At 35.0% G+C, this 23,914-nt stretch overlaps 1 protein-coding gene across 1 annotated transcript; it reads left to right on the forward strand.

Moving 5' to 3' along the window:
- The first annotated feature begins 8,623 nt into the window (after positions 1-8,623).
- Positions 8,624-22,254, forward strand: LOC111997609 (oligopeptide transporter 4-like). Its single transcript, XM_065775724.1, has 6 exons — positions 8,624-9,332; positions 9,856-9,953; positions 18,695-19,276; positions 19,825-20,077; positions 20,329-20,511; positions 21,357-22,254. The coding sequence occupies exons 1-6, from the start codon at positions 8,826-8,828 to the stop codon at positions 21,975-21,977; spliced, it is 2,244 nt and encodes a 747-aa protein (XP_065631796.1). The 5' UTR covers positions 8,624-8,825; the 3' UTR covers positions 21,978-22,254.
- The last annotated feature ends 1,660 nt before the right edge of the window (positions 22,255-23,914 follow it).

Consider the following 23,914-nt stretch of genomic DNA (forward strand, 5'->3'; position numbering starts at 1 on the left):
AAAAAGGAGAAGTGAGAAAGTGGGATTAAATAGTAAAGTTGTTGAAATAATAAAAAAAGAATATAAAATAATTATTTAAAGAAAATAGCGTGTATAATAGATAAACTGATGTGGGTGTTTTGAATAATTGACTGTGTAAAATAAAAAAGTAGGTTTTAGATGTGTAAATTTACAAATTTTTATATCCACTGATGTGGATACTCTAAATTCCATAGATTATACCCAACCGCCAGTGTCTTTTTTTTTTTTTTTTTTCAATTAGTTTGTACTGTTGTTGGACATAACATTTTGATCAAAACTTTTTTTTATTAATAAAAAATTATTTAAAATATAATTATATTTTAAAAAAATGAGCTTTTAAAAAGATATGCATAACAAATAAATTTTTTATTTTGAAACAACGCAAACAAATAAATTTAAAAGTTAAAGAAAAAAAGTATTTTTAAAAGAGTGGCATTAGGAATAATATAAAGTAAACTCTCTACAAATTGATGTGTTACTAATTACAAAAAAATAATTTTCAAATTCATTTACTATATTTTTTTTCACATCAATTTATAAGTTTTATGTTGTAAAATATATAATAATTTTAGCATTTCTCTCTCTAAATAGTCACTCAACCAAACTAATATGACAAATTTTTATGACCCACTTTTTTTAAGGTTGGATATAACAATTGCATCTTCTCAATTCCATTGTGTGTGATGGTACTATTGAGGAAGACGGTACCTGGTTGATGTGTCTAATACAATCTCTTCTTTAGGGGGAAAAACAGTTTCTTTACTTATTAATGCACATCAACGTGCAGTTAAAATTACTCCAAGTGCAATTAAATCAAGGTGAGTTTTTTTTTTTTTATAAGAAATCAAGGTGAGTTGGCATTCACATTAGTAATAGTATAAATGTATACATAATGTCACATCAAATAGCTCTTGAGCCCTCTATTTTCCTGTTGCAAATGATAATGACAATGGTTCTAATTAAGCTAAACTAAATGATCAAATTAAAAGAGCAACGGAAGGAACACTGAACTTGTATTTCTCAACCTCTTCATAATAAATTAATAATCGGTTGATTGTGATCGGGAGAAACATGACTTGTGAACATGGCCCGATCACTAACTTCAAATTTTGTTTTTGTCAACCACTCATAATTTATCATTTTAGAAAAGTCTTGTGAAATTGAAACAGTTGGGTGTATATAGACTTTAACACGGCTTAATGCATCATCCTTATCAAGAGATTGGGGTATGCCAATCAATCATAATGAGTATTTATTCTCACACTCCTTGTTCTCACTCTCAAAATGGAAACTTTAGAAACTGAGGCATCACCAAGCAGTAACTTACGAGAAGAGTCCACCATAGACGAAGATGAGCAGTCACCAATCGAGCAAGTCCGGCTAACTGTACCAACCACCGACGACACCTCACTCCCTGTATGGACATTTCGAATGTGGACACTAGGCCTTCTCTCTTGTGCCTTCCTCTCCTTCCTCAACCAATTCTTCTCTTACCGCAGAGAGCCCCTCATCATCACCCAGATCACCGTCCAAGTTGCCACCCTCCCCATCGGACGGCTCATGGCCTCTGTTCTTCCCACAACCAAGTTTCGCATCGGGTCCCGAGAGTTTTCGCTCAACCCGGGTCCCTTTAACATGAAGGAACACCGTTCTCATCTCTATATTTGCTAATGCTGGAAGTGCTTTTGGGAATGGCCCAGCTTATGCTGTCTATATCTTTGACATTATAAAGGCTTTTTATCGAAGGAATATCTCTTTCTTTTCTGCTTGGATTCTTATCATCACAACCCAGGTTCTTCTTCTTCTTCTTTTTTCTTTTAAATTTGCTTATTTATGTTTTTCAAAGTTAGGTAATATTGGTTTGGTTTTTACTCTGTTTGTTAGCCTAGAAAAGTGAGGAATATATACACACACATAGACACGGAATTCTAGCCTAAACTAAGCTTGTATACGTACCTTTTATATATATAATTGTGTGTATATATATATATATATATACCTTAATATATTTCCCTGCAACCTTTTAATTAGCCTTTTGGTTATTCTGTTGTTGACTAAGACAACCACAGAAAATGGGATCTTCCTTTATGTCTTGCTATTACCCGCAGAGAAAATGGGTTTTTAAGTATTTATTACTCCCTTATTATCTGATATATGTTGTATTTCGCTTATAATATATGATATGAGTCTTAGGTACGACTTTGGGATAATTATTGAGTGAAGACCAACACTTGCATCATATGAAGCTGTCGTTTGGTGGTTCATGGTTCATACTAACATGAGCATGTGTATGGTGACATATATATGTAGGTCTTGGGATACGGCTGGGCTGGGCTGTTGAGGAAGTATGTGGTGGAGCCGGCTCATATGTGGTGGCCTCATGTGTATGGTGACATATATATGTAGGTCTTGGGATACGGCTGGGCTGGGCTGTTGAGGAAGTATGTGGTGGAGCCGGCTCATATGTGGTGGCCAAATACACTTGTTCAAATATCACTCTTCAGGTACCGTACACTTGTTAAAAAATTTTGGTGTCCTAATTTGATTTTCCAATTTTTATGCACAGTGACTAATGATGAAATGAGTCCAAAGTCCAAACTATTGTTACCCTTAGCTACTTGTTTGGACTTGGAATTATTGGACCACGATAATAAGCCAAGGAAAAATGTCTTTTCTTTAAAAATGCTTATATTAATAAAACTTATTATTTACGTTATGGTCCTACAACCCAAATGGCCGACCAAGTTACGATATTCGAACATCAAGGAATGACTTGAAGGCGCGAATGTCATATATTTGAATGAAAAATGTTTATCTCCAAACTAGTTTGAAAAATAACCCTTTAAATTTTTCTTATATCTTTTTATTAGATGTAAATTTTGAAAATCTAACTTTTAGATTACATGCTCTTATTTATATTTTTCATACTTGCAAAATTTCAAAAAGATCGAAGATCAATAGCTATGTTATCAATGACTTGTTTAAATTTCAAGTTTTTGTGGTAAAAAATTATGCACAAAAAATAGGCTTATTGATTGAATAGTAAATGATATCTTATTTGAACGAAATTTAACATTCAAGTTAAGAACATAAAAATTATGTAATCCAACAGTTAGATTTTCAAAATTCACATTTAATAAAAAGATATAAGATAAGTTTAAAGTGTTTCTCTCTAAACTAGTTTGGAGAGATACATAATCCCCTTTGAGCGATGCAATATCATTTTTATAATTAATAAGCAAATCCAATGTTCTCATATTAGCATATAGCTAGCTAGCTCTGCCCCCATGCCCATATTTCACCTTGCCCATCTCCCAATTGGGGGTGGTGATGGTGAAACTTCCTCTAAGCTAGTAACATCATGTGCGCGCCCGATACCGAAACCCGTCAGACTGGGCCTCAAGTTGGGCTCACAACTTACTTGTATAGTGGGTTTGGATTTCCAACACTGGGTCGTTCTTCTCGCTGAGACCTAAGGCCCTTTCTTTTCTTTCCTCGTGGGTCTGGGTCACCTTCTCTTTTTACTCACTCTGTTCTTATACTCTCCATACTGCGCACCATTTTTTCCAACCCCTTTCTTCTCCAAACTTCCTGCATTTATAGGCCATAGTTTAGTGGAGAGGTCATAATTACTTGCCAACGAGTGCAACCGGCGGTCCACTATTATCGATCGTAAGTTTTTTTTTTTTTTTTTTATGGTAAACAGTGAACTTTTAAATTTGATTATTCTTTTTTTTAATATCCATTTGTATTTTTCTCAAGATCTCTATTTATCTTTTTCACATCATGAACATATAGGCTTCAAGCATGACATCATATATTTTCAACATCTTTTTCAGTCATACATTTTTTTACTTGATTTATAGGCCATAATTAATTTGACATCACCTTGTACAGTTGTACCACCAACAAATTGAAAATGGAAAGGCTTACCTCTAAAATTGGTTTAAAAAAAACGCCTCAACTGCATGATCATTGATAAAATCATCGTCATGTGAGTTATTTAAATAGTATATATATATATATATATAAATGGTTTTATAAATTCTCCCAAATTAATTTGGAGGAAAATTTTGTTCAACTGAAAAATGCACATTATTAATAAGCAAATTCAATGTTCTCATATTAGCATACAGCTAGCTAGCTCTACCCCCATGCCCATATCTTACCTTGCCCATCTCCCAACTGGGGGTGGTGATGGTGAAACTCCCTCTAAGCTAGTAACATCAAATGTCGTCAAACAAAAGATCTAAAATTCAAATTCTATCTATATAAAGAATTGATTAATATCTTAGTTTAATAATAAAGAGTACTTATAATATAACGGATGTCATAAGTTAATTAAAAAAAAATTAATTAGACATTTTCCATCTTTAATTCACTGGCTGTGATATTGACCTAGAAAACAGCCTCTAATATGTCCACCAACATGTGTGAACATGCATACATAATACATAGAATCATGGTTCTTAGACCAGGACCGGACCGTACGATCCGACCTGGTTAATCGCGAACCCCTCATCATTTCGGTTCTTTTAACTCTAAGAACTTCTCTATGTGAAAAGTGCATGAAACCGCTCGAACCGCGGTCAAACTGTATGGTTCTGAGAACCGTGGCCAATTTTAGAGGTTCTCATGGTTTGTTTTTTTTACTATATTTGGCCAAAAAACTAATCTCAGTCCATAAAGAATTTGAATATAAAAAATACAAAAACAAATTGTGAGAGAGAAAAAGAAAACAAAGAGCCAAGAAAACAGAGAGCGGTTCTTACAACTCAGGCCAAGCTCTTTAAAAAAAATAAAAATAAAAACACCTAACCCATCATAGACGACATAGCTCCTTCTTCTTCTTTGTTTCTTCACTACTTCTTCTTTCGTTCTTCATGGTCTCCTGCCTTCAGTTTAAGTAGATGACTTCTTTCAACGTTATTTTGCTTTTTAGTTTGGTGAGCCTAGCACGTGTGACATGACAAAGCCTTGGAAATGACAAAAATGAGTTTGAAAGTTTCTGACTCATTGCCCCTCCCCAACATGAATATTAATATTGTTGAAAATGGGCAAGGCTTGTGTCTAGTGAAAATTTTNTTTTTTTATTATTTCAACAACTTTACTATTTAATCCCACTTTCTCACTTCTCCTTTTTGAATCGAACGCTATTCTCTCTCTCTCTCTCTCTCTCTTTCTCTCACACGGTGAATCTTCTTTCTTTTTCTTCTTTCTTTCATCTTTCTTCTCCAGTAAATATTTCTTCTTTCGCCCATTTCTTCCCCGGAAAACTCTATTAACAAACCAGAAAACTCCATTAACAAACCAGCAAACTAGAAAACTCCATTAACAAACCAGAAAACTTCAATTCAACACAAACCCATGTCAATCTAAGTTCGATCCAAGCACGGTGCCGATCTGAAACTCCAATCCAAGCACAGCGAGAAGAACGCCGATCCAAGCATGCCGATCTAAAACTCCAATCCAAGCATGCCGATCCTCCATAAGCCTCGATCCATTCTCTATGTCTCCGTTGGTGTGTCTGTGTGTGGGTGTGTTTGGTTTTGTGGTTGATTTTGTGGTTGATTTTTGATTTTGTTTGTGGGACTGTGTGTATCAGAGGAAGAAGCAGATGATGAAGGTGTTGGATTTGCAGTTGGAGAAAAGAGAGAAAAAAAGTAGCGAAATTAAAAATTATTAAAATAATGTATAGAAGATCACAGTAACCGTGTATATATCCATGGTTACTGTAGATCTTGCATATTTATGCATAATTTTGCACAAGTTTATACCCACTGATATGAGTGTTTTTTTGATCAAAATGTGTAAAAAGAGCTTTTTTTTTTTTTTTTTTTTGTATTTTGTATTTTGCAAGATTATTCATGAGTTGATGTGAATGCTCTTAGAGTGTGAACTGTGAGTGTATAAAATGAATATTTTCAACAGTCGAATAGTCAAATGCAAGTCACATCATATATTACCTTGGAATAACACATTAGAGGCAAGGAACTCTCTCTAAAACGAGAGCTTCTCTCTCTTCAATGAGAGTTTTTTCTTACTTTTGGTCTTTCTGAAGGCCAAATAGCTTTTGTGTCTCACAAGCATCCTAACCATAACTCCTTAGACTTGTATTGTCTTGTCCGCCTCCCTTTTCTTTCTTACCTTTAGTAGTCTTTTCTTGAGATTTCCAACTCTATCTTTTATTACTCTTGTTCTTTTCACTTTGAAGCTTTTCCCAAACCTTTCAGTAACCTTTCACAGCTCAGGACAAAATATCACTTTTGGCTTATGAATAATCTTGCAAAATACAAAATACAAAAAAAAAAAAAAAAAAAAGCTCTTTTTACACATTTTGATCAAAAAAACACTCATATCAGTGGGTATAAACTTGTGCAAAATTATGCATAAATATGCAAGATCTACAGTAACCATGGATATATACACGGTTACTGTGATCTTCTATACATTATTTTAATAATTTTTAATTTCGCTACTTTTTTTCTCTCTTTTCTCCAACTGCAAATCCAACACCTTCATCATCTGCTTCTTCCTCTGATACACACAGTCCCACAAACAAAATCAAAAATCAACCACAAAATCAACCACAAAACCAAACACACCCACACACAGACACACCAACGGAGACATAGAGAATGGATCGAGGCTTATGGAGGATCGGCATGCTTGGATTGGAGTTTTAGATCGGCATGCTTGGATCGGCGTTCTTCTCGCTGTGCTTGGATTGGAGTTTCAGATCGGCACCGTGCTTGGATCGAACTTAGATTGACATGGGTTTGTGTTGAATTGAAGTTTTCTGGTTTGTTAATGGAGTTTTCTAGTTTGCTGGTTTGTTAATGGAGTTTTCTGGTTTGTTAATAGAGTTTTCCGGGGAAGAAATGGGCGAAAGAAGAAATATTTACTGGAGAAGAAAGATGAAAGAAAGAAGAAAAAGAAAGAAGATTCACCGTGTGAGAGAAAGAGAGAGAGAGAGAGAGAGAGAATAGCGTTCGATTCAAAAAGGAGAAGTGAGAAAGTGGGATTAAATAGTAAAGTTGTTGAAATAATAAAAAAAGAATATAAAATGATTATTTAAAGAAAATAGCATGTATAATAGATAAACTGATGTGGGTGTTTTGAATAAGTGACTGTGTAAAATAAAAAAAGTAGGTTTTAGATGTGTAAATTTACAAAATTTTTACATCCACTGATGTGGATGCTCTAAATTCCATAGATTATACCCAGCCACCAGTGTCTTTTTTCTTTTTTCTTTTTTAATTTTTTTTTTTTTTGGTTAAAAGGGAATTTCATTCAACTAAAGAAGCACAGCAACATCAGAGTTAGGACAAATCCTAACATGATACAGACCATACAAATCCGAAAGATAACAGTCACGCAAACAGGGAGGGGGGGCATTGTAATACATTATATCAGCATCAAGCTGTTTGTTTCCTACTCTAGCAAGACCATCAGCACAACTGTTTGTTTCCCGGTAGCAATGCATCACTTTAACTTGCGGAACTTGGGAAATTAGGAGCCTGCAGTCAGCCACCATAGCAGAATTTATAGCGTTAGTATTGCTAGAATCATTCATCAAATTAGCAATAATTTTAGCATCCAACTCAATTTCTAGAGCATTGATTTGAAAATTTTGACACATGATCAGACCATCCCTCAAAGCCCAAAGTTCAGCTAGGAAACTTGTTGTGGTTCCAATATGCCTAGAAAAAGCATGAACCCATAAACCTGCATCGTTTCGGAGAATANGGTTTTCAAAAATCTACCCACTAATCAAGCAATCCATAAAGAAATCATCCAAAGAGCAGCTGAGTATGTTTTTTGTGCTCAGAACATGGTTGCCAGCAAGCTTCGAGTTGAAAAGCGCATCAGATGGGAGAGGCCTCAAAGGGGATGGTTTAAACTTAATACTGATGGTTCTTCGCTAGGCAATCCTGGTATGTCAGGTGGTGGGGGTATTCTCCGAAACGATGCAGGTTTATGGGTTCATGCTTTTTCTAGGCATATTGGAACCACAACAAGTTTCCTAGCTGAACTTTGGGCTTTGAGGGATGGTCTGATCATGTGTCAAAATTTTCAAATCAATGCTCTAGAAATTGAGTTGGATGCTAAAATTATTGCTAATTTGATGAATGATTCTAGCAATACTAACGCTGTAAATTAGTTTGTACTGTTGTTGGACATAACATTTTGATCAAAACTTTTTTTTTATTAATAAAAAATTATTTAAAATATAATTATATTTTTAAAAAATGAGCTTTTAAAAAGATATGCATAACAAATAAATTTTTTATTTTGAAACAACATAAACAAATAAATTTAAAAGTTAAAGAAAAAAAGTATTTTTAAAAGAGTGGCATTAGGAATAATATAAAGTAAACTCTCTACAAATTGATGTGTTACTAATTACAAAAAAAATAATTTTGAAATTCATTTATTATATTTTTTTTTCACATCAATTTTTAAGTTTTATGTTGTAAAATATATAATAATTTTAGCATTTCTCTCTCTAAATAGTCACTCAACCAAACTAATATGACAAATTTTTATGACCCACTTTTTTTAAGGTTGGATATAACAATTGCATCTTCTCAATTCCATTGTGTGTGATGGTACTATTGAGGAGGACGGTACCTGGTTGCAAACACTCATAATTTATCATTAAGAAAACTCTTGTGAAATTGAAACAGTTGGGTGTATATAGACTTTAACACGGCTTAATACATCATCCTTATCAGGAGATTGGGTATACCAATCAATCATAATGAGTATTTATTCTCACACTCCTTGTTCTTACTCTCAAAATGGAAACTTTAGAAACTGAGGCACCACCAAGCAGTAACTTACGAGAAGACTCCACCATAGACGAAGATGAGCAGTCACCAATCGAGCAAGTCCGGCTAACTGTACCAACCACCGACGATACCTCACTCCCTGTATGGACATTTCGAATGTGGACACTAGGCCTTCTCTCTTGTGCCCTTCTCTCCTTCCTCAACCAATTCTTCTCTTACCGCAGAGAGCCCCTCATCATCACCCAGATCACCGTCCAAGTTGCCACCCTCCCCATCGGACGGCTCATGGCCTCTGTTCTTCCCACAACCAAGTTTCGCATCGGGTCCCGAGAGTTTTCGCTCAACCCGGGTCCCTTTAACATGAAGGAACACGTTCTCATCTCTATATTTGCTAATGCTGGAAGTGCTTTTGGGAATGGCCCAGCTTATGCTGTCTATATCTTTGACATTATAAAGGCTTTTTATCGAAGGAATATCTCTTTCTTTTCTGCTTGGATTCTTATTATCACAACCCAGGTTCTTCTTCTTCTTCTTCTTTTTTCTTTCAAATTTGCTTATTTATGTTTTTCAAAGTTAGGTAATATTGGTTTGGTTTTTACTCTGTTTGGTAGCCTAGAAAAGTGAGGAATATATACATACACACACAGACACGGAATTCTAGCCTAAACTAAGCTTGTATACGTACCTTTTATATGTATAATTGTGTGTGTATATATATATATATACCTTAATATATTTCCCTGCAACCTTTTAATTAGCCTTTTGGTTATTCTGTTGTTGATTAAGACACAACCACAGAAAATGGGATCTTCCTTTATGTCTTGCTATTATCCACAGAGAAAATGGGTTTTTAAGTATTTTTTACTCCCATATTATCTGATATATGTTGTATTTCGCTTATAATATATGATATGAGTCTTAGGTACGACTTTGGGATAATTATTGAGTGAAGACCAACACTTGCATCATATGAAGCTGTCGTTTGGTGGTTCATGGTTCATACTAACATGAGCATGTGTATGGTGACATATATATGTAGGTCTTGGGATACGGCTGGGCTGGGCTGTTGAGGAAGTATGTGGTGGAGCCGGCTCATATGTGGTGGCCGAATACACTTGTTCAAATATCACTCTTCAGGTACCGTACACTCGTTAAAAAATTTTGGTGTCCTAATTTGATTTTCCAATTTTTATGCACAGTGACTAATGATGAAATGAGTCCAAAGTCCAAACTATTGTTACCCTTAGCTACTTGTTTGGACTTGGAATTATTGGACCACGATAATAAGCCAAGGAAAAATGTCTTTTCCTTAAAAATGCTTATATTAATAAAACTTGTTATTTACGTTATGGTCCTACAACCCAAATGGCAGACCAAGTTATGATATTCGAACATCAAGGAATGACTTGAAGGCGCGAATGTCGTATATTTGAAATTTTGAATGGAAAATGTTTATCTCCAAACTAGTTTGGAAAATAACCCTTTAAACTTCTCTTATATCTTTTTATTAGATGTGAATTTTGAAAATTTAATTTTTAAATTGCATGCTCTTATTATATTTTTCATACTTGTAAAATTTCAAAAAGATCAAAGATCAATAGCTATGTTATTAATGACTTGTTTAAATTTGAAGTTTTTGTAGTAAAAAATTATGCACAGAAAATAGGTTTATTGATTGAATAGTAAATAATATCTGATTTGAACGAAATTTAACATTCAAGTTAAGAACATAAAGATTATGTAATCCAACGATTAGATTTTCAAAATTCACATTTAATAAAAAGACGTAAGATAAGTTTAGAAAGTTTTTCTCTAAACTAGTTTGAAGAGATACATAATCCCCTTTGAGCGGTGCAATATCATTTTTATAATTAATAAGCAAATTTAATGTCCTCATATTAGCATATAGCTAGCTAGCTCTGCCCCCATGCCCATATTTTACCTTGCCCATCTCCCAACTGGGGGTGGTGATGGTGAAACTTCCTCTAAGCTAGTAACATCATATGTCGTCAAATAAAAGGTCTGAAGTTCAAATTCTGTTTATATAAAAAATCAATTAATATCTTAGTTTAATAATAAAGAGCAATCATCATATAATGGATGTCATAAGTTAATAAAAAAATTTAATTAGACATTTTCCATCTTTAATTCACTGGCTATGATATTGACCTAGAAAACGACCTCTAACATGTCCACCAACATGTGTGAACATGCATACATAGTACATAGAATTTCAGTGCAGTCCCATTATCTTTAACTTTTGGAAACAACCGCAGGTCCACATCTTCCCAATTTTCAATATTATAGGCTTATAGCCAAAAATTTACGCGCAAAAAGACTTGTCTTTATCTTTGTTTCCTTGATTTCTACTTTGTCAATGTCCTCCGTCAGCCTAATCAACTTGTAGGACAAAGAAAATGGAAACAGTGAACTTCTATAGTTTAAACTTGAGAAAAATACAAATGGATATTAGAAAAAATCTTGAGAAAAATACAAATGGATCCTAACTCTCTCTTGCCTTCTTAGGAATTCAAAGTGGCTGTTTGCACAACAGTTATTGATAATCTAAAGATGTAGAGGTAATGTGCAACATTCCAATTGGTTACCCAAAAGGCAAAAGGTGTTTTCCACTTCTTGACTCTAGATTTGCCATGATAGTTTCTTTGAGAAAGAACTATTTACCAAGGCCTAACAGGACTAAACACCAACTCAGGCTTAAACGTCCACAAGGTTACTATGGAAAATAAGGTTCTTTGAGACTTCTAAGAACAAACCCCTTAGTGTTCTACTTGATTATCAAATCCAGTGTTCTGATGTGAATAATACAGAGAATCCACATATTGTGGCAACTGTAATTCATAGAGCATACTAATCAGGACAATAATCAAAGTGTACTAATCAAAGGAGTGAGAAACAGATCATATGGCTCTGATACCAACTATCTCTATCTTTGATCTTTCCCTTCGCAAATCTACTGCAAATAGATTAGACTATCTGTACGAAATTTCCCACATTCCTGAGGATAGTAAGATCCCTATTACTGATTTCCCTATTGTAAATCTTTATACTGTACTTGATAAACCTCAAACCTCTTTTAAACAATCTATAAAAAAGTTGTTAGGTCCTTCTCGTCCTTCTACTGTAAAAGAATATGTTCAAGCCTCTAAGTTTGATCAATTTAATATCCCAACAAGTGAAACATAAAATTTTATCACTCTTGCCCTTCCCAGAGAGTTTGTGATTCCATGGCAAAAACAATGGTACACTCATCTTCATTTTGGTGCAATAAGGCTGGCATTAACCTTCCATGGAATAAAGGGGCTTCCTATAGCTTCCAGAATTTCACTTCTTGACTCTAGATTTCTAGAATACCAGAATGCAGTCATTGGAACTGTTCAAATCACTCTCAATGCAGGAATAGTTTTTGTTACCCTTTTTCCCAACTTCAACATGTCCCTCAGAGATCCTCAGGGATGACACCAATGTGTACATTTGTTCCCAGAAAACTAAATAGGGAACAAATGACTTCTATTTTTCCAAAATCATGGATTACAAGATATGAGATGCTTCATCAAGCAACTAAGCCAATTCAGTCAAAGGAGCCTTTCTTTATCAGAAAAGCAAATGGTGAAATGGAGACAAGATTCATAACGACTCCTCCAGAAAAGAAAGATGTAACAGTCTTTCCGACTCAAATGGCAATGCTCCAGCCGGTTTCATATGTTGGTGAAAATGGTCTTAAAATTAAGGCATTTGGCAAAGATGGAAAGCCTTGTTATGAAGGAAAATCACTTTCTGGCCACATATGGTGGGATGTTTGTAATTGTGTTGACTACCAAGAAGATGAAGATTTTGAAGAAGATAATTCAAGAAGAAAGAAGAAATCTTCCCAGCAAAAACTCAAAGAAAGATATGAAGCAGGAGATCCAGAAGTTGACCTCCTTGGAAAATCCTCTGGTAAATTTGACTACTATGTTCTCTATTCCAGAACCAAGAAACAACCTCTTCGTTTTCCTTCCCTATGTAAAGAAAAGCATAACCAAAACCAGAAACCTCCATTAATCCCATATTATCAAAAGATCCTTCCCCAGATACCAAAATGTCAACCCCTCCCTGTTGGCCAAAACCATACACAAAAACATTTACCATGCTACATGTTTGATCAAGCTTCACCTTTCTACTCACAGAATTTCCCTCCATTAGAAAGCTTTGATCATCCTCAAACCAACACCAAACATGTGTGGAAAATTAAAAACCCTGTTGGCGTTAATCCAGATGGAACCAAGAAGCAGGTTTCCTTGGCAGAAGCAGCTGTAAACTGGCAAGCAGAAAATGCTGTGGCCCAAAACCAAGTTCTTTCAAAGATTCTGGATAATCAACAAAATATGGCTGAGGTAGTCACCCACACCTTTTCATCCTCAAACTCTCTTATTGAGGACTTGAAAAAGAAAATCAAAACAATTGATCAAGAATTGGCAACCATTACAGCTACAGTCAGAGATCTATCTGTCTCTTTTCCTCTTATTGGACAAAAAGAAAAAGAAAGAAGACAGTTGTTGCTACAACTCCAATCCATGGAAGGATCACAGAAAGAAACACCTCAGACTCCTCCGATACATGTTCATATGCCCCTTTAGCCTCGCCAATCATTATATAAAGACTTGTCCGTACCATTAACCTCTCCTTTTTCCCTAATCTCTCCCTATCAAAGTCTTCAACCATTAGCCATAACACATCCAGACCGTAATCCTTTCAAGCCAAGTGGAATTTTTCCTGCCATAACCTACAATATTCCACCTCAATCTGAGTCTCAAAACAAACCACAAACTGAACCTTTTCCAATCAAGAAAGACAAAGAACCTTTGTACCAACCTCCTGATCCAACTGTTGGTGCTTCTTCAAGGCCTCCAGATATGAACATGTTGGCTGTAGACCCTAACCCCCCAAACCCAATTTCATCATTCCTCAAAACCCTTACCCTTGCTGATTCAAGAGAACCCTTTGTGCTCCATGTAATTGAGGATTCTGAATTAGACCTATCAGATCTTGGTCTAGAGAAAGTGTTCATGACTAATACAGAACCGAAAGTAGAAGAAGAAGATAATGTTCTTCGACCCAAACACCCCCCCCTCCACCACCAATATTCCCCCCACCACCTATTATCTTAGACTACCAAACAAGGTTGACTTATTCATCAACCACTGACTCCAAACATCTGTTCATTCTTGATAATATTCCCCTTTCTAAATGGCATGAAGAATTTTTCAACATGTACTCCTGGTGTATAGCAGAACTCCAAGCTCCAAATGCCACTGTTTCCTAGATTATTACTAAGTTTGTTGCAAGGATCACAGGAAGATCGCGAGAATAGTGGATTAATTTAGGAGAGTACAGGCAAGGACAAGCCGCTCAATGTAATGCCTTGGAGGATTTTTTTCACGATAATCCATAATGAGTTTCTTGGATCTGTGACTCATTAAACTGATGTAGCACGAGAAGAATTTCTACTGATGAAATGCTGCTCATTTGAAAGAAAAGATTTGGAGAAACATTTTGACAGAATGTCAAGAAGATACTACTCTTTCAATGGCATGGATGATGTCAATGCCAAATACACTTTTCTCAATTCCCTTCCACAACCATTGGGAGACGAAACTCTTTGCATGATGAATCTCCAAAAGATAACATTGCAGCAAGCTTCTTTAGGAGAAATTTATCAGCAAGTGCTCATTGCCATAGAAAAACTCTGCAACCAGAGAAAATTTCTTTCAGAAATTAGCAAGATTCATGGCAAACTCAAGGATAATTGTAAAAAGAAAAATTTGCAGATCAAGTGTTATGACAAGAATTGTACCTGTTCAACAAAAAAGGGAGATCATTTCAAAAAATATTCCTGGAAGAAAAGGCATTATGCAAGTCACAAGAAGAAATCTTTTCGCAGGAAGAAATGGAAATTTCTCAGAAGAAAGCAGTTCAAAGGAAAAACCTCAAAAGTCTGTTTCGTATGCAGAAAGCCAGGCCACTTTGCAAAAAATTGTCCAAAACAGGAGAAATCAGCAAAACTTTTGGAGCAGGCACAGATTCATACAGATGACACTCCTTTTTCAGACGTAGAGTCCCTCTTTTCATTAGATGATGAATACTCCCCTCAAGCCTTAACAATTATGGCTTATTCTACTTCTAAAGAAGAACTAGATCTAGACAACGAAGAAGATTCAGACCCACAAATCCAAACCATCTTTACATCACAGCCCAGTATAGCCTCCCTAACCAATCCTACACCTATAGCTCAAGTAAACATCCTTCTTGATATTTATGCTAGACCCATCCCAGTAATAGCCTTATTTGATACAGGAGTAGCAGCAACAATTTTCCATCCTAAGATATTACCCAAAGAATGTTGGTTACCTCATCATCAGATGTTCAGAGCAGCAAATGGAGAAACATTTTTGATCACCCTGAAAAGTAAGCCCATCTTCATCAGAATTTTCCCAACACTCACTATCAAACACCAAGTCCTTGGCTCCCCTCTTTCAGGAAAAGATCTTCTTATAGAATTTGACCTCCTTCATCAAATACCTAGCCTTAGATGGTCTTCAAAAGGACTTATGCATAAACAACACCTTCTCACTTGGACCCAAGTTCCCCATTTATTCATAGTTGTTCCTTTTGATCCTATAAGATTTCAGATTATCAATGACTGTTGTGCAAACAGCCACTCTGAATTCCTCCTTAAAAATCCAAACCTTTTGTGGAAAAATCCAAATTTCTTCATCAGTTTACCCTTCAAAAAGAATGAAGATGTTAACCCCACAAAAGCCAGTCACAGAGGAATGAACTCAGAACACTTAACTTTGGCCAAGCAAGAACTATCTACCCTCCTTTCTGAAGGACTCATTGAACCCACAACCTCGCCATGGGCATGTAAAGCTAACAAACATGCTGAGCAAGTGCGCGGAAAACTCAGATTGGTGATCAATTATCAAGATCTCAACCATTTCCTTGCAGATGACAAATTTCCCTTGCCAAATAAGAGTGCTCTGTTCCAGCATCTTTCAAATGCCAGAGTATTCTCAAAGTTTGATCTTAAAGCAGGATTTTGGCAACTAGGAATCCATCCAGAAGAAAGATACAAGACAACATTCTGCATTCCAGACCATCATTACCAATGGACAGTCATGCCTTTTGGCCTTAAAAATGCTCCATCCCAATTTTAAAAAGCAATGGTAACTCTGTTCCAGCCCCTCTTGACAAATGCATTAATCTATGTAGATGATATCCTTTTGTTCTCAAAGGATAAAGAGTCCCATGAAAAGTTACTCACTGAATTCTACAATTTGGTAAGATCTCAAGGGGTAATACTTTCAGAAAAGAAAATGGTCATAGGACAGTCTTCCATAGACTTTTTGGGAGTAAATATTTCAGAAGGAAAGTATACTTTACAGCCTCACATAGCTGTCTCTCTTGGTGAATTTCCAGACAAGCTCACAAGTGCTAAGCAAATACAACAGTTCCTTGGAATTGTTAATTATATGTCAGATTTCACCCCAAAGATTTCCAAGTACAGGAATTGTTTGGCTCAGTTACTGAAGAAATCACCTCCAGAATGGAATTCTGTTCATACAGAAGCAGTCCAACAGCTAAAGAAATTAGCAGAAAAGCTTCCCCCTTTGCAGATTCTAGGACCAGGTAAACGCATACTGTAGACAAATGCTAGTGATGAATATTGGGCAGCAGCCCTTTTTGAAGAACTTAATGGCAAAAGAAGCATTTGTGGATATAAAAGTAGTGCATTCAAGCCTTCAGAACTTCATTACCACTCCACTTTCAAAGAGATTCTAGCAGTCAAACATGGGATTGAAAAATTCCAGTTCCATCTTCTTGGGCATAATTTTCTAGTAGAAATGGACATGTCTTCTTTTCCCAAAATGCTCCAGTTCAAAAGGAAAATGCTTCCACACCCTCAGTTACTCAGATGGTCAAATTGGTTTTCACAATGGTCTTTTCAAGTAAAACACATCAAAGGCAAAGATAATCTCATCACTGATTATCTTTCTAGAAAGCCTCTTGTCCTTAACACCATCATTATTCCTCCACCCTTGTGTGTATATCCTATTACTAATCCATCCTCATCCTTAAACCCTCCCCTTGCAGAACCTAATGATATCCTTACTATGATAGACACCCTCCCTCTAGAAATAAAAGATCAAATAAAAACTTTGACCCTTCAAGCCAGATCCAAAAGAATCATTAGAACCCTTCATGAATACCTTAAAAAACACCAATGTCACTTTCTAGCTGTTTTTCTTGACAACCATTTGTATTTTTCTCAAGATTTTTAATTATCTTTTTCACATCATGATCATATACATATAGGCTTCAAGCATGACATCATACACTTTCAACATCTTTTTCAGTCATACATTTTTTTACTTGATTTATAGGTCATAATTAATTTAACATCACCTTGTACAGTTGTACTACCAACAAATTGAAAATGGAAAGGCTTACCTCTAAAATTGGTTTTAAAAAACGCCTCAACTGCATGATCATTGATAAAATCATCTTTATGTGAGTTATTTAAATAGTATATATATATATATATGTGTGTGTGGTTTTATTGATCTAGATTTAATGGGTTCTAAAAAAATTCTCCGAAATTAATTTGGAGGAAAATTTTGTCCAACTGAAAAATGCACATTATTATTCTTTTTCTTTTTGGAGGGAAGGTTAGATAAAAGTACAATAAATTTCATAAACCACAAATATAATTAAAAGTGATGTTGCTCCTATAATAACATATCACATTAACAAGTTGTGAAAATTCTCTCTCTCTCTCTCTTTTTGGTGGAAAAAGAAACCTCAAATTAAACTCATTTAAGAATTCAAAAATTTTCTCTCCTAGCATTGCTTATACAAGCATACAACTTCACTAACCTAATTTGATGTCACTTGCCTCTCTCAATCGTTTCTTATAAACCTTGGGGGATGGTGCAAACCTTTATTGTGTTATTATTATTATTATTATTCTTATAAACTGGACTTTCTTTAACAGAAAAAATTAAAGAACAATAGAAGAACAATTGGGCATTATCAACTCGATCAAGGGTGATAATATGTTCCACTCCAAGTTTGGGCATATTTTGCAAGACATTACTTTTCTTAGTTCTCTTTTTACTTATGTTTCTTTTCGCCATGTTAAAAGGCGAGATAATTGTATGGCTCATAGATTAGCTAGAAAAGTTATTTTTAGTCCTTTCACTATTTGGATGGAGTCTGTTCATTCCGACACTTTTAATGTTTACAACTTTGATCTTCGACTAAATGCTTAATAATATTCCCTATTCCTAGGGGGTTTCTCAAAAAAAAAAAAAAAAACAATTGGCTCTACAAATATCAGCAATAGCAACAGGGAGGTTGGACTAATTACACCCCCCCTACAATTGGCTCTACAAATATCAGCAATAGCAACAGGGAGGTTGGACTAATTACCCAAAAAAAAAAAAAAAAAAAGACCTTCTAAGACTACCAGCCAGCTTAATATAAGTATGGGCTGCACCATTACAGGCTCTACTAATCCAACAAAATTTACAACTTAAAATACTCTTACTAATTTATAAACTATTTTTTATTAAGGTGGAGATGGACTAGTGCACTTGCTTTCCTTTGAACTCATAGGCACTAGAGAGTAGATATGCATCCTCTTCCACTATAATTCGTTCCCATTTATTGTTATTTAAGATTTATCATATTCATCCTTTCATTAATTAACTAATTAATGTGTCATTTAGCCTATACTATAATATCCAAGTTTAGCCATACCAATTGTTACAATAACCAAAGATAAACTAATGCTATATTTACTGATATCAATGTAGGACATTGCATGAAAAAGAAATAAAAGAGGATGGCAAGAAGCCCAGTCTATCAAGAGTGAAATTTTTTGTGATCGCACTAGTTTGTAGCTTTTGCTGGCAATTGTTCCCTGGGTACCTCTTTCAAACCTTACAAAGCATCTCATGGGTCTGCTGGGCCTTCCCAAAGTCAGTGACTGCTCACCAAATTGGGTCAGGTTTGCATGGACTTGCGGTTGGAGCCTTGACCTTGGATTGGGCAACAGTGGCTTCATTCCTATTCAGCCCTCTAATTAGTCCCTTCTTTGCAATTGTCAATGTCTTCGTAGGCGTTGTATTGATTATCTATATTGTGATTCCCATTGCCTATTGGGGGATGAACGCATACAATGCTAAAACATTTCCCATTTATTCAGCTGACTTGTTTACTGCTCAAGGTCAGGATTATAATATTTCATTGATTGTCAATGATAAGTTTGAGCTAGATACTGCACAGTATAAGCAGCTAGGGAAGATCCACTTGAGCACATTCTTTGCTCTCACCTACGGGTTCGGTTTTGCTGCTATTGCATCTACACTTTCCCATGTGGCCTTGTTCTATGGAAGGTAACGTTTTTCTTCATCGTTCATTCACACATGCTTTATTACATTATGTTTTGTTGCCAACGTTGTGAAAGCTTTTGAGGTAATTATAAATGGAAAATGTTATAGCAACTACAGATTTTACTACAAAAAAAACTAACAACTTAATGTGGTAAGAATATGATTGGATGGTGTCATTTCAATAACATAATAAAGGAATAGTTTAATTACTCTTTTTGTAATTTGTGACATATTAATGCTTATGTTTTAAAGTTTGTAATATCCATAACATCACTCATTATTTTTTTTATGAATACATCACTCATTATAAGTATGAGCTTTGATGAAATTTTTTTTCTAAAAATTTGTTTGTTTTGTTCTAAAAGTTGGTTTATATATAACTGTACATTGTACCTAAAAAAGTAAGTGAAATAGCTGTAAATTATCAAATAAGCTGGAAGTTCAAAGGAAAAAATGTAGGCAAATGCACAGTTCTTGTCAAGCAATAATGTTCTCTATATAAATTTCTTGGTACGTAAGGTTGCATTTGAGAATGAACCATGATGTTGTAGGGAGATTTATGATCGATATCGAGCTTCTTCCAAGGGTAAGGAGGATATTCACACAAGACTGATGAAGAATTACGAAGACATACCTTCATGGTGGTTTCATTTGCTTCTGATTGTTACTATCTCAGTCTCGCTTGTACTTTGTATCTTCCTGAAAAAGGAGGTCCAAATGCCATGGTGGGGGCTTATATTCGCAGCTGCACTTGCCTTCATCTTCACCCTTCCCATCAGCATCATAACCGCCACAACAAATCAGGTACTCTAATTGCATAATGGGAGCAAATTATCGAGAAAATTTGTTATTTTAAAAGATCAAATCAATATGAAGAGAGACTGCTTTATTAGTTTTCGTTTCTTTTTGGTTATTCCAAGAATCATTATCCACTAATTACCAATACTTCTTGTATAGACACCAGGGCTTTGAAGAGAGACTGCTTTATTAGTTTTCGTTTCTTTTTGGTTATTCCAAGAATCATTATCCACTAATTACCAATACTTCTTGTATAGACACCAGGGCTAAATATCATCACAGAGTACATAATGGGAGTAATATTGCCTGGAAGGCCCATAGCCAATGTCTGTTTCAAGACATATGGGTATATGAGCATGAGTCAAGCAATCTCCTTTCTCAATGATTTTAAGCTGGGTCATTACATGAAGATCCCTCCAAGATCAATGTTCCTAGTACAGGTATGTGCACTGTTCTCTCTCCCTACGCTAGCATAATTCATTAATATCTTCAGAAATTGTTGTCATAGATGGCATATTCCAGTACCAATGGTTGAAATTTGGGGTTAGCGGAAGCTCATTAACACGGGAAAACAATTTAATTAGAACATGCACATAAAATGATACAGTTTTACATCGCTTTTCCTTTTCTTTTTTTCTTTTTTTTCTTTGAGAAACTTGACATCGCTTTTCCAACACTTCATGCCTATACCGGGCAACATTACTGAAAATCCTTGATTAACAATATGGATTATAATCACACTAAACCAAACTTATAAAATAACACTTACAAACCTCACGAATACAAGCATATACTCAAACTTTCACAAAAACAAACTTATACTCAAAAAAGAATCTCTCAGTAGGAATTTAAAACAATTCTAATAGAATATATATGTATTCATATATGTGTGTGTGTGGGTGTGTTCAAATTGTACGCAGCTACTATAAGCAATTGTTCTGAATTTTAGTAAATCTAATATACAAATTACATGTAACAATGTAAGAAATCGCCTGATTAAGAAGTCAATGTTTTAATTTTTGGTAATTTGACCATCATTATGAGAATCTTATATCATAATCAAATTGGTCCATTAACTTCATAAATTGCTGCAGGCATATGACTATAGAACTTAATAACTTGGAACATATTCAGCAAAAAAAAAAAAAAAAAACTTGGAACAGTATAAGCAGATAATTCTTGTTTGAAATTGATACTGAAAAATAAAACAAATCACTCTTTCTATGTTCTTATCATTACATTTATTACCCTCTTATGATGTCTTCCTTTTGCATTTTTTTTCCAGTTCATTGGAACCATTTTAGCTGGAACAGTTAATCTTAGTGTAGCATGGTGGCTTTTGAACTCTGTCGAAAACATATGCCAAAAAAATCTCCTTCCACAAAATAGTCCTTGGACATGTCCCAATGATCGAGTCTTCTTTGATGCTTCTGTTATCTGGGGTTTAGTAGGGCCTAAGCGCATTTTTGGCTCTCAAGGAAACTACTCAGCACTAAACTGGTTCTTCCTTGGAGGATTGTTAGGACCAGTTGCAGTATGGCTCTTATACAAGGCATTCCCAACTCAAACTTGGATTCCTCTCATCAATCTACCAGTACTTCTAGGAGCACCTGGACCACCAGCAACAACATTGAACTATACTTCCTGGATTTTGGTTGGAACAATCTTCAACTTTTTCGTGTTCAGGTATCGAAGGAACTGGTGGCAGAGGTATAACTATGTCCTATCTGCAGCTTTGGATGCTGGAGTTGCATTCATGGCAGTTCTGCTTTACTTCTCATTAGGCATTGAGAACAGAAACTTGCACTGGTGGGGTTCTGACCCTAATGTTGATCCTGAGCACTGTGAACTAGCAACTTGCCCCACTATGAAGGGTATATCAGTTGAGGGCTGCCCTACAGTCTAAGTCCAATATTAATGTGCCTAGGATCCTACTTTGCTTGTGTGAGATTTGAAAGTTTTAATTACAGAACAGAATTTATATAGGAAGGCTGTAAGAAACAGAAGGTCCTCTCTTATTGTAAATTATTGATCCATGAATTGCACTACCAGGCAGGTCTCTAAAACACTGTACTTCTGCATGGTATATATTTTGCTTTAATGCATGTTTGATTTGTAGGACGAAACCATTGCAAAATTTCTGATTTTGCTTCTGCAACAATAAAAACTAGCTAGTTCGTTTATTTGAGAGAGAGAGAGATGTGTGTGTGTGTGTGTATATATTAATTCAAAGAGAGGCCAAGCTATTATGAAAGATGGAATACCACATCTAGAGCGATTGATCAAGTAATTCTTAAAGTACTTGATAACCTACTAATTAACTGGTTGAACTGTTTTAGGTAACTATTAATTTTTGTAATAAATTCTATCATATATTTTTTTTAAATGCGAAACTACATTGTTAGTCCCTAAAGTTTTTTTGTTAAGCGCTTTTGGTCCCTAAAGTTTCAATTATGCGTTATTGGTCCCTGAAGTTTTAAATATAAGTGCTATTAATCCATTTGTTAATTTCCGTTAGTTTGTTTGCTTATGTGTCTAACGGAACAATGATTAGACATATTTTAAATGACATGGCAACCTATTTATTATTAAAAAATTATACATTATATTATACACATCAGAACTGGCTAAACACAAATAATGTGGGTCTTCAACACATCAAAAACATGTCTTTCTCCAAATTCAAAGTTCCTAGATTTTGTTATATTTTCCTCCTTTTTCTCAAAATCCAAACAGGACCAAGGAATATGTTTATGGAGAGAGAGAGATTGTAACCAAGGCTAGAGGTATCTACATAATTGCATCTATATACACACGACCAAGCAGAAATCTCTCAAGAAAAAAATACCATTCTTTCAAAATTGAACACTGAAAAATCCTTAGACCATCAAATTAAACATTCATGGTATAATAATTTCAATATGTATTTGATCAAATGGTTAACGGCAAATACTTAATAGAATGATCACTTCCATTTCTCACCCAAAGAATTAATGAAACCAAAGAATACAAAGTTTCAGGTTCAACAAATATATGTATCTACATGTAAAATAAGTGTTTATACATAGTGAGAGATCCGGCTAGAGTGTTTGAGATGAGTGGCATAGGCCTTGACGAACTCGCTGTCTACATCTTCTTTTAGTGTTGCTACTGCAGCGATGGAGTTTTGCAGTAGCAAAATCCTTTAAAATATATATTAGTTATTTGATTTTGAATTGAACATATTTCTAGACCCTGTTTGGATTTCGAGAAAATGAAGGAAAGTGAAAAAAATAATCTAAGTTCTTTGATTTTGGAGAAAGATCCAATTTTAATGAGTTTGATGGGACAAAATTGGCTTCTGACCTTTTCTCCCAAACTAAGCAGCGTTTTGCCTCATTTCCCAAACTAAATAGGGAAATGCCCCTCTTTTGAAACTTAATTTAAGATAAATCAAATTAGGTCCTATAGCGGCATTTTCAAGGAGCCTATAGTGACGTTTTAAGGACTTATAGTGGCGTTTTGTAACTTGACCTCTATAAAGTCGAGTTATAGGTAAAAAAAAATAAATAAAAAATAAAATTGCCTATAACTCGATTTCATGGAGGTCGAGTTACAAAATGCCACTATAGGTCCTTAAAACGTCACTATAGGCTCCTTAAAAATGCTGCTATAGGGTTCTAGAAATTTTTTTTTTTTTTTAACTCAATTTATCACAAATCAAGTTACAAAAGATGGGCATTTCCCTAATTAGTTTAGAAAATGAGGCAAAACGCTGCTTAGTTTGGGAGAAAAGGGCATTTGCCCATTTTTTCCGACTTTGATGGATTGAAGACCCACATTATTTGGGTTTACCCGATTCTA

Source organism: Quercus suber, unplaced genomic scaffold (genome assembly GCF_002906115.3).
Source record: "Quercus suber isolate HL8 unplaced genomic scaffold, Cork oak 2.0 scaffold_118, whole genome shotgun sequence".
In the NCBI taxonomy this organism is placed as follows: domain Eukaryota; kingdom Viridiplantae; phylum Streptophyta; class Magnoliopsida; order Fagales; family Fagaceae; genus Quercus; species Quercus suber.

Coding starts and splice junctions, on each gene's coding strand:
- LOC111997609 (XM_065775724.1), top strand. CDS start 8,826: ATGGAAACTTTAGAAACTGAGGCACCACCAAGCAGTAACTTACGAGAA. Junction 9,333..9,855: donor TTCTTATTATCACAACCCAG/GTTCTTCTTCTT, acceptor ATATATATGTAG/GTCTTGGGATACGGCTGGGC. Junction 20,512..21,356: donor GATCAATGTTCCTAGTACAG/GTATGTGCACTG, acceptor TTTTTTTTCCAG/TTCATTGGAACCATTTTAGC.